At 47.0% G+C, this 15,510-nt stretch overlaps 1 protein-coding gene and 1 pseudogene across 2 annotated transcripts in view; both read right to left on the bottom strand.

Annotated features, from left to right (window-relative positions):
• Nucleotides 1-364: 364 nt before the first annotated feature.
• Nucleotides 365-2,232, bottom strand: LOC120524643 (annotated as a pseudogene).
• Nucleotides 2,233-7,119: 4,887 nt separating this feature from the next.
• Nucleotides 7,120-15,510, bottom strand: part of LOC120524097 — a 33,421-nt gene continuing 25,030 nt past the window's right edge. For both annotated transcript variants that reach the window (XM_039745965.1, XM_039745964.1), the window contains exon 7: nt 7,120-11,166. In XM_039745965.1, the coding sequence (XP_039601899.1) occupies nt 10,519-11,166 (648 nt within the window). In that variant the 3' untranslated portion in view covers nt 7,120-10,518. The remainder of the gene's footprint in view (nt 11,167-15,510) is intronic.

The raw sequence follows: 15,510 nt of genomic DNA, 5'->3' as shown, positions 1-15,510 counted from the left end.
CTGTTGTCCATAACTGTTCCCGTTTTTGACAGACAAATAGACGGGGAAGGCACGAGACAGACCGGGCACTGTGTAACAGATAAGAGAGGGCACTATATTGATGGCTGTCTAGATTGTTCTCTCTATTACAGTATTATTTACTAGTATTATGTTATTTACAGCATTACATATTTTAAACTCCACAATTTATGTAAAACACAAATATAAGAAAAACGCTACGAAATGGCATATGAATGTCGACGCCACAGACAGAAGAGCGACCCCTCAATCGGAAATGGCCAAAAATAGATTGCATCGGTAGTGGTTTAGGACAGCTATAAAGAAGGAAGTGGTAATGTTTTAGGGCAAGAATAGCATTGGTGGTTCAGTGGTAGAATTCTCGCCTGCCACGCGGGGGTGGTGAGCCTGCTAGGGAAATTGGCAGGGAGATATGTCAGATAATAAGGGCAAGGGTGAGGGGAGGAAATTTTTCACACTAGGTGTATTAGTTGGTCATATCGGAATCGAGGATATGAGGCGCGCACTCAGAGAAATAGTGAAGCTAGGAGGGTTGTTTTAATAGCTCAATTTAGATTAATGGTTAAAATGTTGAATGATGGGCCGAGAAATAGAATTGCGGATAGGGCATTTATTAATAAAATATTCGTGTATTCTGCGAGGAAAAATAAGGCGAAGGGGCCTCCTGCATATTCGACGTTAAATCCTGATACTAATTCAGATTCTCCTTCTGTGAGGTCAAATGGGGCGCGGTTTGTTTCAGCGAGGGTAGAAATAAATCATATTGCTGCTAGTGGTCAAGCAGGTATAATTAATCATACGGCTTCTTGTGTGGTATTAAACGTAATAAGTGTGAAAGCACCTGTAAATATAATAAGGGAAAGAATAATGAGGCCTAGGGTAACTTCGTATGAAATTGTTTGTGCTACTGCTCGGAGTGCACCAATTAAGGCATATTTGGAATTTGAGGCTCAGCCGGAGCCGAGAATAGAATATACTGAAAGGCTAGAAACTGCTAGAATGAAGAGGATAGTCAGATTTAAGTCTGTAAGTGCTAGTGGTATTGGGAGGGGAATTCATAAGATGAGTGCTAGAGTAAGAGCTAGTGTGGGGGTTAATAGAAAAAGTGTTGGAGAGGCGGTTGATGGTTTTACTGGTTCTTTAATAAATAATTTTACCCCATCTGCGATTGGCTGGAGAAGTCCGTAAGGGCCTACAATATTTGGGCCTTTTCGTAGTTGTATATATCCTAGGATTTTTCGTTCTACTAAGGTAAGGAAGGCTATTGCTAGGAGAACAGGGACAATATATATGAGGGGGTTGATAATTAGTGTGATTAGGGTCATAGTTAAAGAGGGGAGTTGAACCCCTGGGGGTAAGGGCTTAGGCCTTATGCAATTACCAGGCTCTGCCACTCTAACTAACCCTGTTCTAGGGTGGGGATATGTTCTTTATTATCTGTTTGATCTGGCTTCAGCAGGTTAAAGGGAGGCGTGTCTTAAATATAGGCCTCATTTATCCAATCCTTTCGTACTAGGATAAATAACTTCATAGATAGAAACTGACCTGGATTACTCGGTCTGAACTCAGATCACGTAGGACTTTAATCGTTGAACAAACGAACCCTTAATAGCGGCTGCACCATTAGGATGTCCTGATCCAACATCGAGGTCGTAAACCTTTTCGTCGATTCGGGCTCTTGGAAAAGATTGCGCTGTTATCCCTGGGGTAACTTGGTTCGTTGATCAGATTAGTCTGGATCTTAATGTCAGATGTCCTGATGTGTTGAATTGTCATTCTTAACTTATAAAGCTGTGCTTCAATCATCGCTGAGGATTATTTGTTCTCAGTGGTCGCCCCAACCTAAGACTTTATGGCCATAATGCTGTGTTTATCTATATGGTAAAATATAGTTGGTAGTCATTTGGATTTAGTCTAAAGCTCCACAGGGTCTTCTCGTCTTATGTTTTATACCCGCTTCTGCACGGGTAGATCAGTTTAATTGACAGGAGAAAAGAGACAGTTGAGCCCTCGTGGGGCCATTCATACCAGTCCTCATTTAAAGGACAAGTGATTACGCTACCTTTGCACGGTCAGGATACCGCGGCCGTTAAACTCATGTCACTGGGCAGGCAGGACCTTCAATACATGGAAAGCTGAAGGCGATGTTTTTGGTAAACAGGCGGGGCTCGAGTTTGCCGAGTTCCTTTTTTCTCTTTTAGTCTTTCCTTTGGGCACGGCCCCGGGTTCGATTCCCGGCCAATGCAATTCGCTTTTCGTTTTATTATTTTTTTTTTAAACAAAAATCTGCGGAGTTTGGACGTCTCGAATGGCCGCCTCCGTTTCATCTGCAATCTGCTGTAACAACCGTGGCTGCTCTTCGGGCGTTCACTGTAAAATCTTAAAAGCGGTTCACGACCCCCTATTTCGAAGCCGCTTCAGTCCTTGGTAGATGGCGGACTTGACCTCATGCTGACAAAGCCAAAGTGTTCGTCGGCAGCTTCGTGGGAGCTGAGAGCTCGCCGGGGCAGCATTTTCCACATTGTAAAGACGCTCGAAAGAAGTTTTCCTTCAGTCATGACGCGTAGTCTTTGGACGGGGGTGAAGGTCGCGTTAGAGAGCGGAGTGTATGAGAGGGGTCTTTCGTAAACCTCAGTGCAGGAGGAACAGTAGCAGGGTCAGCAACATTAATCAATACCCTAAAACTAACAAACAAACGCAAGTGCTACCTGCGCAGTAAGGCTTGCGCTGCCCCAAGCATGCTCTTTTATTCCTGCCGTGACATCATCAGAGAGCGACGAACTAAAGCGCGTGCGCAGCTCTTGGCGTTACTGCCTATTTTTTAATCGTTCTTCTCTGATCGCCGGCTTGAGTGTCAGAGCGGCTCAGCCCGAGATGTTTCAACCTGAGCAGTGCGGTGCCGTGAATTTTTTACTACAGAAGTTCAACAGAAAGTAATCGCAGCCCGCAGTATCTCTGAGGTCCGTAAGGTGACGCCCCTGTCGTTACCCGATTTGCGCGCGCATGCGCACTCATGCATCTAACTGAAAGGGCGTTTCGTTAGTGACGTTGTGGGCAACACCTTATTGCGTCACAGCCATCGCAGGAGTGAGGTCGAGTTTATTGTTTGTGCGTCCTCATTATAATGAAATGTTATCTGGATTTGTGCCGGCTGTTCTAACGGGACATGCAATACCAACAATAAATATTTAGGAAATACATAAAAAGTATACAAAGCATGCAGTACTCATTATTCTTCATAAGGCGCCTTCGGACTACATACAGACCCTTCCCTCTTCACACGTGTTGCAGCCTTTGTCTAAAAGCGTATCGATTTGATTCCCCAACTCCAAATCATCAAATAACACTCAACACCCCAGACTAAGAAATAAATAAATAGGATTTTAGGTATTTTTATAAATGTATTGAAAGTAAAAAAAAAAACAAAACGTAATCTGACCAGAATTCCAATCCTTTGAAGTTTGGCTCAAGCGCACGCCATTGTGTCGATGACCGCCAAGATGCTTGAAGCCCACCTGTGGTCAACTTTAAGTTAACTGGACTGAATATGAAAGGCGCACGCCTGTCTGTGGAAGTAGAGTAGCAAAACTGGAACCAGGAGGTCCAGGGAGCTGCATGAAGAGCTTAGGGACAGGATGGAGTGACAGTGACAGACCTGGCGAAGCCCACAATACTGAAGGGTCTGCAAAGCTCAGTGGCCTCCATAACTCTTAAATGGAACAAGCAGGGCTCTTCCTAGAGGTGGCCACCCAACTCAAGTGAGCGATCGAGGGAGAAGGGGCTTATTAAGAGAACCTGTGTGGAGATGGGAGAAACTTTCAGAAGGGCAACCATCACAGCACCACTTGATTAAACTGCAATATGGCACAGATCTGGGCCAAAGAGAATCATCTCCTCGGTAAACAGCATCTGGAAGACCCCTTGGGGTTTGCTGAAGGACTTCTGAGACTGTGAGAAACGAGACTCTCTGGTCTGATGAAACCAACACGGAGGTCCTGAGTGACACGTCTGGAGGATGCCACTCGGATGGTGAAGTAGGGTGGTGACAGTGCTGTGGCGTGGGGTTCTTTGTCAACTTCAGGGATGGGGGGACCATTCAGAGTTGAAAGGAAACCTGAACAAAGAAAAATCCAGCAACATCCTCAGTGAAGACCCACTCAGAGCACCATGGACATCAGTCTGGGCCAAAGGGTCACAAAGCAAAGACAGCTCAGGAGTGGCGGAGGGACAACTCTGGGAATGTCCTCGAGTGGCCCAGACTTGAACTTGTCTGGAGAGACCCGACAATGGCTGCCCACCGATGGCCTCCATCCACCCTGACAGAGCCCACAAGGAATGGCAGGAAGTCCCCAAACCCAGGACTATGAAGCTTGTGGCATCAAACCCAAGGAGACTCCCGGCTGCCACAGCTCAGTATTACATGGAGGGTCTGAGCGCTCGTACCAACGTGAGATTTCAGTTTTCATTTGTAGTGAATTGGCAGGAATTCCTAAAATCCTGACTTCGCTTTGCCAGGCTGGAGTGTTGTTTGATGAGGAAGAAAATGAACAGAAATGATGAAGCACAACAAAAGGTGACAGAGTGAGGACAACATGAAGGTGACACACACTGGGCCGTAGGACTTTGGGGAGTCCACAAGCGGCACTGGTCCTGTATGGAGGAGCAAGAAAGGCGGCTGTGGAGGAGACAGACAGACAGACAGACAGACAGCCGAGAAAAGAAAAGTCTGCACTGCTGCCTCGGCTCGAGGGGTAAACAGGAGTAGGGGGGACACGGAGCGCTAAAGTCCTAAAAATCCATCAAGGAACAGCACGGGGGGATGGCTGAGCCTGGCTGAATGATGGGGGGGCAATGCTCAAGATGTTGGATTTCAAGCCCTGAGGTTTCAAATCCCACCGCTGACACCAATGTGTGACCTCCATTGGAAAAACTGCACAAACGGATCCAGTTGCACCTCAAATAGCCAAAGGAATAACAGTAAGGACCACCTGGACTGGGGGCTGCTGGTTTACATTAAATATTTTGGCGGTGGGGGGGACACAAAGTGTACTTAAAAATGTCTTCTACTTTAACAAACATACGTCAGTTCAAATGCGTTTAAACGCGTCTCCCACCGTGTTCTTTCTTTCATGAACATTTTTACAGTGAAATCATCCGCCTCTCCATCCATTTTCTTAATCGATTACAACCTGCAGACCCCGTTTAAGATTTCACAGTTTATCTGAGACGCACCTGATTGGGCGGCCCACTCTGATTGACCCCCCCCAGACTATCCAATCAGTGCAAGTACAGCGGCTGCGCATTTGCCTTAAGGTGGGAATGAACTGCCAAGATGGAAGGCCGAGGTCCACATGGCGAATGAGAGTACGGCACGACAATGGGCGCACGTTCATCAGACGATGAGAGATCCACCGCCGTTGCTGCAGAAGAATCGCCTTCCAGCCGTTATGGTCTCGGGAAGCGCCTCAGATCGTCACAAGCTAAAGGCCGTGTCACATTAGGCGACTTGTCTGCCGATGTTCAGTCGTAGCCTTCATTTACGTAATCTTTGCCAGTCGGTGACAGCTGGCCGATCACCTAATGTGACAAACCCCACGACGGAGACCAACCAGACCGCGACTGCCTGTGTTTAGTCGGAGGGACAGGCTGTGTGTTCATCACAGCAGATAACCAATGAGGGCTCACAATGCAGCGATGATGAATAAGAAACACGGGGGTCTCGGACCTGACAAACTGAAGAGAAGCTCGCCAGTCTCATGTCTCGAGTTTTATGTACCACAATAGAAAGGAAAAGAAAAAAAGGGGCTGAGCCTGCAGCTGAACTCTTACCCTTCGGACCCCCACAGCTCCGTCTGACAGCCCGCTATTGGCAGTCAGAAAAAAATGGGCGAGTGTGGCTGTGCCAGAAAGTCATAACCCGGTCGTGGGCCAGGTAGAGATGCCCAGCGATTTGTGACCCAATCTGCCAATGTAGTCTGTCAAAACATCACTTGGCATGACCTCAGCCCAAGGCTGGGAACTTGTGATGTTTACAGCGTGTTGGCACACCCACCACACAACAAACCACCCTGATTGGGCGACACCTCAGCACCCCCTTGGAACAGTTGGACATTTTTTTTTTTTTAAAATGGTGGCTGGAGTGCCATTCCTGCCACCAACCCTCCCAGTTTTCCCTGTAAGTTGGAGGACCCGCTCACGAGGCTGGGTGCAGGTTAGCATCATACCGTGGGCGACAAGCAAATGAGCAGGCATGTTCACGTGTGAAGTTGTGGGCACAGCTTCACCAGACTAGAGGGAGGGAGTCATTTAATGACATTTCAGCAGTGGCGCTGGGGTGCAGATGTTCTGGTGGGGCAAAGTGGGACCCTTAGTAGGGAAAGGAGACACAACTGAGCCGTGTGGACTTATTGTACAGTATTTATTTAACACTCTGATGATGATAAGAAAGACGACAGCATCGATAAAAAATATTAGAAATATAAAATCTGAAACCTATAAACACAATGACTGGGCACACCAGCAGACTTGTTCTGGTAACCGCGCATAGGCAACGCTGAGGAGATGAAATACTTGGGATCAACAGTACAGAGTGACGAGGAGAAGTGAAGAAGAGAGGGCAGGGAGGGTGGAGAAGAGTGACGGAGAAGGTCTACAGGACGGTAGTGAGACCAGCTGTGTTACATACGGGCTGGAGACGGTGGCACAGGAGACGGAGCTGGAGGTGGCAGAGTTAAAGATGATAAGATTTGCATTGGGTGTGACGAGGATGGACAGGATTAGAAATGAGGACATTAGAGGGTCAGCTCAGGTGGGACTTTCTGGGGACAAAATCAGAGAGGCAAGATGGCATTGGTTTGGAGAGATGCTGGGTATAATGGGAGAAGGGCGCTAAGGATAGAGCTGCCAGGCAGGAGGAGAAGAGGTAGGACTAAGAGGAGGTTTATGGATGTAGTGAGAGAGGACATGCAGGTGATGGGCGTGACAGAAGGAGATGACGAGGACAGGAAGGAAGAAGATGATCTGCTGTGGTGACCACTTACAGAGGAGGATGACAAGAAGAAGACGACGACAAACCGACTTTATAAATGGCGTTCAGCGCCCTGCAGTGGTTTCCTATGGAGGCCTTTAACGCAGCTTCACAGACCTTTCACGCTCGTCAGTACATTAAACCTTCAATAAGTTCTGACTTCACTGCTAGCGCACGAGACGGCAGCTACAAATGTGTGCGGCTGCTCAGAGCTTCTCCTCAGTGAAGGATACTCTGCAACAAAAAAATGAAATACCACTGGAGTGGAGCAGAGAGGCCGGAATATTTATTTAGAAAATGCAGAGTCAGGACATTCGCCTCCTTTACATTTTCAGCTTCAGAAAAAAATAAATAAAATGAAGTGCAAGGGTGACCTGCATAGCGGAGAGCTGAAGACGCAGAGCGTCCCACCAGACACGGCCCTTTGGCATTTCAGTCGTTGGCGCTATCTGGGTGTCCGCTGCGTAGGCCTACACAGTGTGTGTGTGTATTACACGTGTACACACACACACACACCAGGCCTATCAAGAATACGCACCCCTCGTTCGTTTTCACATTTTCTTCTTCTACAACGTGGAACCCCAGTGGATTTCCTTTGGCCTTGCGACTCTTTAATACCAAAGTTGTAAATTAACAGCAAATCTAAAACCCAAATGACCGCTGGTGGTGCAGCCCACTGGTTTCCCAAGTCCCATCATTAGTTCCGCCTCTCGGGGGTTTCCCTTGATTGTATCTGGAGGGTCCACTCAAATTTGACCTAACAAACCCAATGAAGGCACAAGAACATAAAATGGCACTCAAGTCAGGGACTGAGGGAGACAAGAAAACCTCCAAGTCAGAGAAGCTGCACTTCAAATCGGTCTTGAAGAAACCCAAAGAGTACGGCCTGCCCACAAAACCTGGACGAGACCCCCCACCCGAGAACTGTGAAGGGGTGGGTGACACCAGTCAGAGCTCTAGGGGAGGGCAGCAAAGTGAAAAGGCAGAGGACATCGTGGGAGAAGAACGTGAGCGACTCGGAGGTCAGCTGGAAGAGAGTCGTGTGGTCCGAGGAGACTGAAATGGAGCTTTCTGGCTGGTAGACTAAATACTTTGTTAAGTGGCACGTCACCTAAGCTACACCATGGAACGTGCTGGTGGCAGCATCAGGCAGTGGGGACGCTTCTCTGTAGCAGGCCCAGGAAGGACTCAGACATTCGAATGAACGGCCCAAATCCGAGGTGGGACGCCTGCCCCCCCATAGAAGACCACAAGGCCAAAGCTCGGCAGGAATCACTCCAGACCAACAACGTGACTGTCCTGCAGTGGCCGAGTCGGAGCCCATTAAGGAATCTTTGGCCGGACTTGACAAAGGCTCTTTACTCTGGACCACCAGGACACCTGACAGAGCTTGAGTGGGATGCTTGAATGGGGCAAAATGGCAGAGCTGATAGAGAGGGACCCGGGCCCAGAGACTGCCATCAGCTAATGATTACCGACGTGAAGCCCGAGACCAACGTGTCTGTGGTTTAGATTTGTAATTCGTTGAGCGCACTCTGCTCGGAGATCGGCTTTCACTTGGACTTTACAATTTGTTTTTCACAAGAAGAAAACTTCAAAGGAGGCGAGCACTTTAATAATAATAATAATATAACAATAATTCTTTGCCTTTATATGGCGCTTTTCTCACCACTCAAAGCGCTCAGCAATGGCAGGTTAAGGGCCGCCTTGCTCAGGGCCCCAACACAGCAGAGTCCCGATTGGCATTTACGGGATTTGAACTGCCAACCTTCTGATTGCCAGTGCAGATCCCGAGCCTCAGAGCCACCAAATCCGCCTTTAAAGGCACTGTGTGAGTATGAGTGTGAGTGTAGGTTTATACACAGAGGTGTGCAGGAGTATTCAACTCCCCTGAACGTCATCCCGATTTTCTGAAGATTTGTCCCCATGTTTCTCCATTCCTGATTTTTAACATACATATGGGGGGCACTCAGAGTCCCCTTGGGCTACAGGACAATATGCTGCAGTTCAGTTGCCCGCTATAGGACAGCTGGTGCCACCAGGGTGAGCTCTGCCCAAGTCACAGTGGGGTGCAGGACATCCATTCAGGACTCTGGCAGTGCTTATGGTTGGGGGTACATGTGAGTGGCACAGGGCACAGTTTTCAAAGGGTCTTCCTCCTCTTGGTCAGGAGGCCACTGGTGTTAAAGGCAGAGCACCAGTGACGGAGCAGCCAGGGGTCACGACAGTTTAGATGGGTACTGCGGGTGGAGGTCTCCATTTTTAATTCCTATGTCAGTTATTCCGTTTTTATTCACAAAACTCCTTTTTTATTCTTACTTTGGACTGCCGTGTCCGTGTTTTAAGCTGGTGGTCAGTGCTGCAGCTACCCCCCCCTATCCGGTCCTCTTGTTCATATAAGATTTGTGGCATATTAGGCAGGTCTGGGAGTGCATGCTGACTGGAAGACCAACATGGATGGACTGTGGCAGACCACCTCCAAGGGCCCGGTTTTCCTTCGGGAGGCATCATCTCCCTGGTAGGACTCCCATTTGGACATGTCAGCAGGTGTTGGGGTCCTCAGGTGCTGTTGGGCAGAACTGCTATGAGCCTCCCAGGACATTTAGTGGTTTTGACTGATCTGGAAGTGATTCCCAGCTACAGCACCAGATGTACTCTCGGATCCTTCCTGGAAAGGAGCCCCCCATGTCACCCGGGTGAGTTAGAAAGTGGAGGAGGGACAGACGATTAATGCACTGGTTACAGTGGTGTGGTTTGGAGATTTTGTGCATAATAAGCAAGTCCATTTGGAGTGGAAGTGGAGTGTGTGAGACAGTGGTGTTCTGGCTTTGGGACGCCCCCTAAAGGTCACACATGTCTATTACTGGAGGCGTGGCCCAAGCCAAGACTGTGATTGGATGAACTGCTTCAGACACAAACTCCAAAGGCCCAGCCACTTAACTGTCCTCTGATTTATGACCGTCACAAAGTCCCAAAGAAGCTCCAAGGGATGCCATTGAGTTGGGCTTCTCTTAGTCTGCTCAATCCCAAAATGGCCCACGGCTCAATAAAGGTAATACTGCGTTGGGAATCCAGCAGGTACAGTAACAGATCTCTTCAAAAAATAAAAAAGGGAGCCGTGTGTTTGTCAGCTCATAAACTTGGTCACTCAGCAGCGGTTAGTTAGGGAAGGCCTGGTGGTTTCATCAGTTTTTTCCTGCTTGATGAGGGTCTCCTGGCTAGTTCGGACTGAGCAGCTACCCAGCACTTGTGCCCCATCATGGCGAATTCCCTACCTGTTTATTTAATGCACTCCTCACAGATACAGAAAGTGCTCAGTGCATATGTAAAGGCAGCACGCTGAGCCATCACAGCCCTTCTTTGCTCCTACAGCCATGTGTTCCATTAACATAAGCTGGACAGAAAGCCGCTAATGGCCCTCGAGCGCTGCACCCCACAGTTAAAGCAAACCGTTTATACAGCGAACCATACGACTAACGGCTTAAATATCCACAAGGCTCATCATCACTGTCCTCTTCTTCAGAGTCTGAAATGTAAAATGGCTCCTTGTTGTGATCCTCACTGACCGCGCCTTTGCCGACACTCACTGGCTCCACAGTCAAAATGTATGAAAGCTGCCGACAGGCCTCCTGCTCCCCCTGCTGGTCCAATTTCTCTAAGCAAATGTCTCCGGTGTCTGCGTCATTGGTCACGCATTCCTGCTCAAGGTCACAGAGCATCACTGAACACAGAGGCACATCTTTATAGATCTCCGGGATCTCGTGCGGACACACCTGCTGCTCCAAATCCAAGGGGTCCAGATGTTCAGCCGTCACCCCGGATTGGTTACTCAGCACCTCACAGCTCGACTCCTCCTCTCCAAACTGCTCCCACAGAGAGGGTTCGACGTTCTTCTCAAGCTCTTTGTTGCTGTTGTAGCTCTGCTGGACTGGCACTTTCAAGCCACACTTCTCATAAACGTCACCTTCTTCATCGTCCGAGTACTCGCTCTGCCTTGACCTAAAGTAGGCATCTGTGAATAAGTTCTGTGTATCGTCAGGTCTGGGCAGAATTGTGACTAAGACGGGGTGGCACTTCTCAATCTCTGCTACCCTGACACCATCCTGAATAATGAAAGATGTCTGCAAAATAAAAGAAAAATATGTCAGCGGGTCAGAAAATCAGCTCACAAGCATCACAAAGGGATAACAGAATGGCCAAAGCAGCTAGCAGGCCAGTTTGGGCTGTGGGACTCTGAATTGGCCTCATCACACTTGCCAGAAGAGCCACAAAAACCATTTTAGACTTCACCAACCCGATAAGCCAATGGCAGACAACCACCACCATGCAACATTCAACTTGTGCTCTGGCCTAAAACAGCCGTTTACTCATCAAGTCTACTCCAGGAAAAACAGTACTGTGCAAAAGTATGTGCCCCCCCGGTATCTCCTCTTTCAGCATGTTTGTCACAGTGAAGGGCTTCAGATCTTTAGACAAAACGTAACGCCAGACAGGAGTCAGGATAAACAGAAAAACACCTTGCATAAATCGCCACTTCATATACTGTATTTAACTAACAAAGTTATCCAGCATAGGTGTTGAGATTGGACAAGACTGTAGGTGCTGCTTTTTCACGTCCCTTGACAAACCATACAATCATGACCGGGTGAAGGCTACAAGGGCCGCAGAATGAATTGAAAAGCGTAAAATCTACAAAGCCTTCCTGTGTCTAGACTGGCTGATTGAGCCCTCTAACTTCTTTACCGTAATCCCTAACATAACTTCTCCACCGATAGTCACACCGTCATCGCAGGTGTACTCGTCTTCAGAGAACAGCCACTAGTGATGGGGGGCTGGCTGGTGCAGCAGCATTTATGACAGTGAACATCGGTGGTCAGAAATGGCCAGTGACAGTTCGATAGTCATAGTGAAGTATACGAAGGCGAGGAATGCACGCTAGCAGTGAGCTAGGACACCACTTCTGTACGGGCGTGGTGTCACAAGAACGTAAGGCTGCTGTTCACCGATCTCCAGAGTGCCTGAAAGAAGGATCAGATAGAGACGATCCCTGACAGAATTCCAATCGGTTTATAGGCGACAGCAGTTCGATGTGACCGTGGCCAAGCCCAGCAGACGTGCACAGCGACTGGTCCAGCAGCACACCCAGAAAAGAGATGCTGGCTTTCTTTGCACTCGTTGCATATCAAGACATAAATCAGAAGCCTTGAAGTTGAACTGTGCCGCTTGACAAAATGTTTACACCTTACTGAATGCAGATCACAAGGAAAAAAACAAATAAATAATGACTTCAGTTTATTTGTCAGGAGTTTGAATTTTGTTGACAGCAATGCACAAGCCTATCACTTTGTACAGCAGTGCAAAAATCTCCTTTAACCATAAAGCAGAACTTCGACAATCATTTTAATCTACGCATGTGAACAGAAGGTCATTAACAAATCACTTGTGCTTTGGAGCAACTCATCCAGTGGCTGAGCGTCTCTGCTGATCTACAGGCAGCTAACAAAAGTGAAGAGTCGGCAAACTGGTTAGCGACTAAACCTACTGATCTGTTTTCATTTATTATTTAAATTCATTTTTGTGTTCATTTCTTCTCACTTTTACAGCGGAGAATACTGGATATAACAGTTTATATAATAACTTATTTGGCAGCAGAATAATATTTTTCTTACTCTCTGTCCTTCTCTCTCCCTGTCACTTTGTTTTTAACATTTGACATGGCAGGCTGTCTCTGCTGAGGGATCGCTTGGTGTGTTTGTGTTGTGTGTTGATGGCTAACAGGTATCATTGTGAGCTTCGACATTGAACTCTTGGTCCATCTGTCTGTCAAGTGCGCTCAGAAAGTCTTCAGACCCTTCACTCTTTCATATTTTTCCCCCCATTGTTGCCTTGTGAAGTAACACTTTAAACAACACTTAACACCCCAGAATGACAAAGAGAAAATGGGATTTTAGGAATTCCTGCAAATTTATTAAACACTAGCAAAATACTCGCGCTTCGCAGCAGAGAAGTAGCGTGTTAAAGAAGTTATGAAAAAGAAAAGGAAACATTTTAAAAATAATGTAACATGATTGTCAATGTAATTGTTTTGTGACTGTTATGAGTGTTGCTGTCATCAAGGATTTGATTATCATTATTTCTTTCAATCAGGTTTGTATTTGGAGGATGTGTTGTGTTCAAGTTACATTCCGTGTTTGTCAACCATTGTAAAGATAACAGGTTTCATTCATCGAAGTGTTCACTACCCAAATCGGTACTCGTGAATCTAAGATTTTTAACAGGCATTTCCGGTATTAAGTTGTGGATTTGCCTGTGAGTATTTAGTGACAGCGTGTCTATGAACTTGTGGATTTTTCTGCGAGTATTTGGCGGCAGCGTCAGAAAGTTGTTTTCATCTAGCTGCATCAGAAAATGTAGCACAATGTTTGACATACCTCCTTTGTACTGTTTTCTCACAGCTTGGATTGCTGCTGTCATAATCAGTTTGAGTTTCATGGTTTGTTTCAATTACGTTAGTATATGCAGGACTTGTTGTGTTGAAGTGACATTCGGCACCTGTCAAGCGTTGTAAGCACACAACCGGCTTCATCGATAACTTCGCATCCAGCTTTTGAGAGTTGAAACATTCATAAACATCAAAGTGTCCACTACTCAAATCGTCACCTGTCAATCTAGGATGTTGAAGAGGCATTGGCGGTTCTCCAAAGGTATAAAATATTTGGCCATTTTGGTACACTTGAAAGTGACAACCGAACAATTCAGCGGCAGCCATCAACTCACATGCAAAACCATAGGTGAAGGGCTTAAGCATTTCACTCTTCTAGTGCTCCTGTGTAGTCTAATTATCTCCTGTACCGTCATCAGTCCACACCTTGAACCTGTCCCAGTCATTTAATACATAAGACACAATGTTCCTCTAAATATAAAGATGGAGCCAGATATGGCTGTGCAATATGTAAAACAGAGAATGGAAAAGGCAGGCGGCATCTCCAGGCATGGAAACCACTCGGTAAGTGACAGTTCTTTGATTGATGGTGATCACCTCGATAAGACATCTCACCACCCAAATCGCTACTCGTGAATCTAAGATGCTTAACAGGCATTCTCGGTATTAACTTGTGGATTTGCCTGCGAATTTTTAGCGGCAGCATCACAAAGTAGTTTCCGTCTAGCTGCATCAGAAAATGTACCACGACGTCTGACACGCCTCCTTTTTACTGTTTTCTCACAGCTTGGATTGCTGCGGGCGGACGGCCTTATATGGGTAGGCAGTCGATTACGTGGGAGGCGTGGGGATGGGGGACGCAACTCCGCCTCACACGGCGACCGAGCTGCAGGCTATGGGCGTATATATGTATGTAAGAAGGATTCTGTTATGACCGTTACACGCAGAATTTCGATATAAAACCTGCCTAACTTTTGTAAGTAAGCTGTAAGGAATGAGCCTGCCAAATTTCAGCCTTCTACCTACACGGGAAGTGGGAGAATTAGTGATGAGTGAGTCAGTCAGTGAGTGAGGGCTTTGCCTTTTATTAGTATAGATAAAAAAAACTGAAGGATCCCACTGACATGAGTATTTAAGACCCTTTGCCAGTCATTCCAGCCCAGACACTTCTTGGGTTTGGCACGACAAGCTTTGTACACCTGGCTGTGTGGATTTCTGCTAATCCTCTGTGGCAGGAGGCCATTTGTGGTCCACTATTTTAATGTGTCTCTTGAGATGTTTGATTGGGTTACATCTGGGCTCTGGCAGGACCACTCAAAGACATGCCCAGAGTTGTCCCCCAAGTCACTCCTGCATTGTCATTACTTTGCCCTGTTGGAAGGCAGACCTTCAGCCCAAAGTGCTCCGAGCAGGTTGTGACTTTCTACTTTTCTCTCCATCCTGACTGTTCTAATCCCTAATGCAGCCACCATCATGCTTGACCATTGGAATGGCTATGCGTGGGTGATGAGCAGCGCCTGGTTTCCTCCAGACGCCACACAGAGAATTGAGGCCAAACATTCTAACATTTGGTTTCATCAAACCAGAGAAAGTTGTTTCTCACAGTCCAAGGTGCCCTGTTGCAAATCCCTGCAGCCTTCTGTGTGTCTTTTACTGAGAAGAGGCTTTGGTTTGACCGCACTGCCATAAAGCCCAGATGAGTGGAGTGGTCCCAACTCCACACAGAATCTCAGCCAGAGTGACCATCAGGTTTTTGGTCATCTCTCTTATCAGGGACTTTCTCCCCAGATTGCCTAGTTTAATAGAAACTTGGACAACCCGACTTAAATTGTACCAGAACATTTAGAGATACAGATGACATTTTAACTCGACGTCTTTGTTGTCTAACACATGTAAGAAGTTTTATTTCTAAGAACCTGTTATTTCTCCAGACTTAGCTATTTTGGGACGTTTGTGTGGTGTTAAGATACCACAATCTGTGTGCTGATTGGTGCTTCGGGAACGCCTTCTAGCTATAAAGGTT

This window comes from Polypterus senegalus, chromosome 2, assembly GCF_016835505.1.
Source record: "Polypterus senegalus isolate Bchr_013 chromosome 2, ASM1683550v1, whole genome shotgun sequence".
Taxonomy (NCBI): Eukaryota; Metazoa; Chordata; class Cladistia; order Polypteriformes; family Polypteridae; genus Polypterus; species Polypterus senegalus.
The sequence above is the reverse complement of the archived record's forward strand: the minus strand, read 5'-3'. Positions and strand labels throughout refer to the sequence as shown.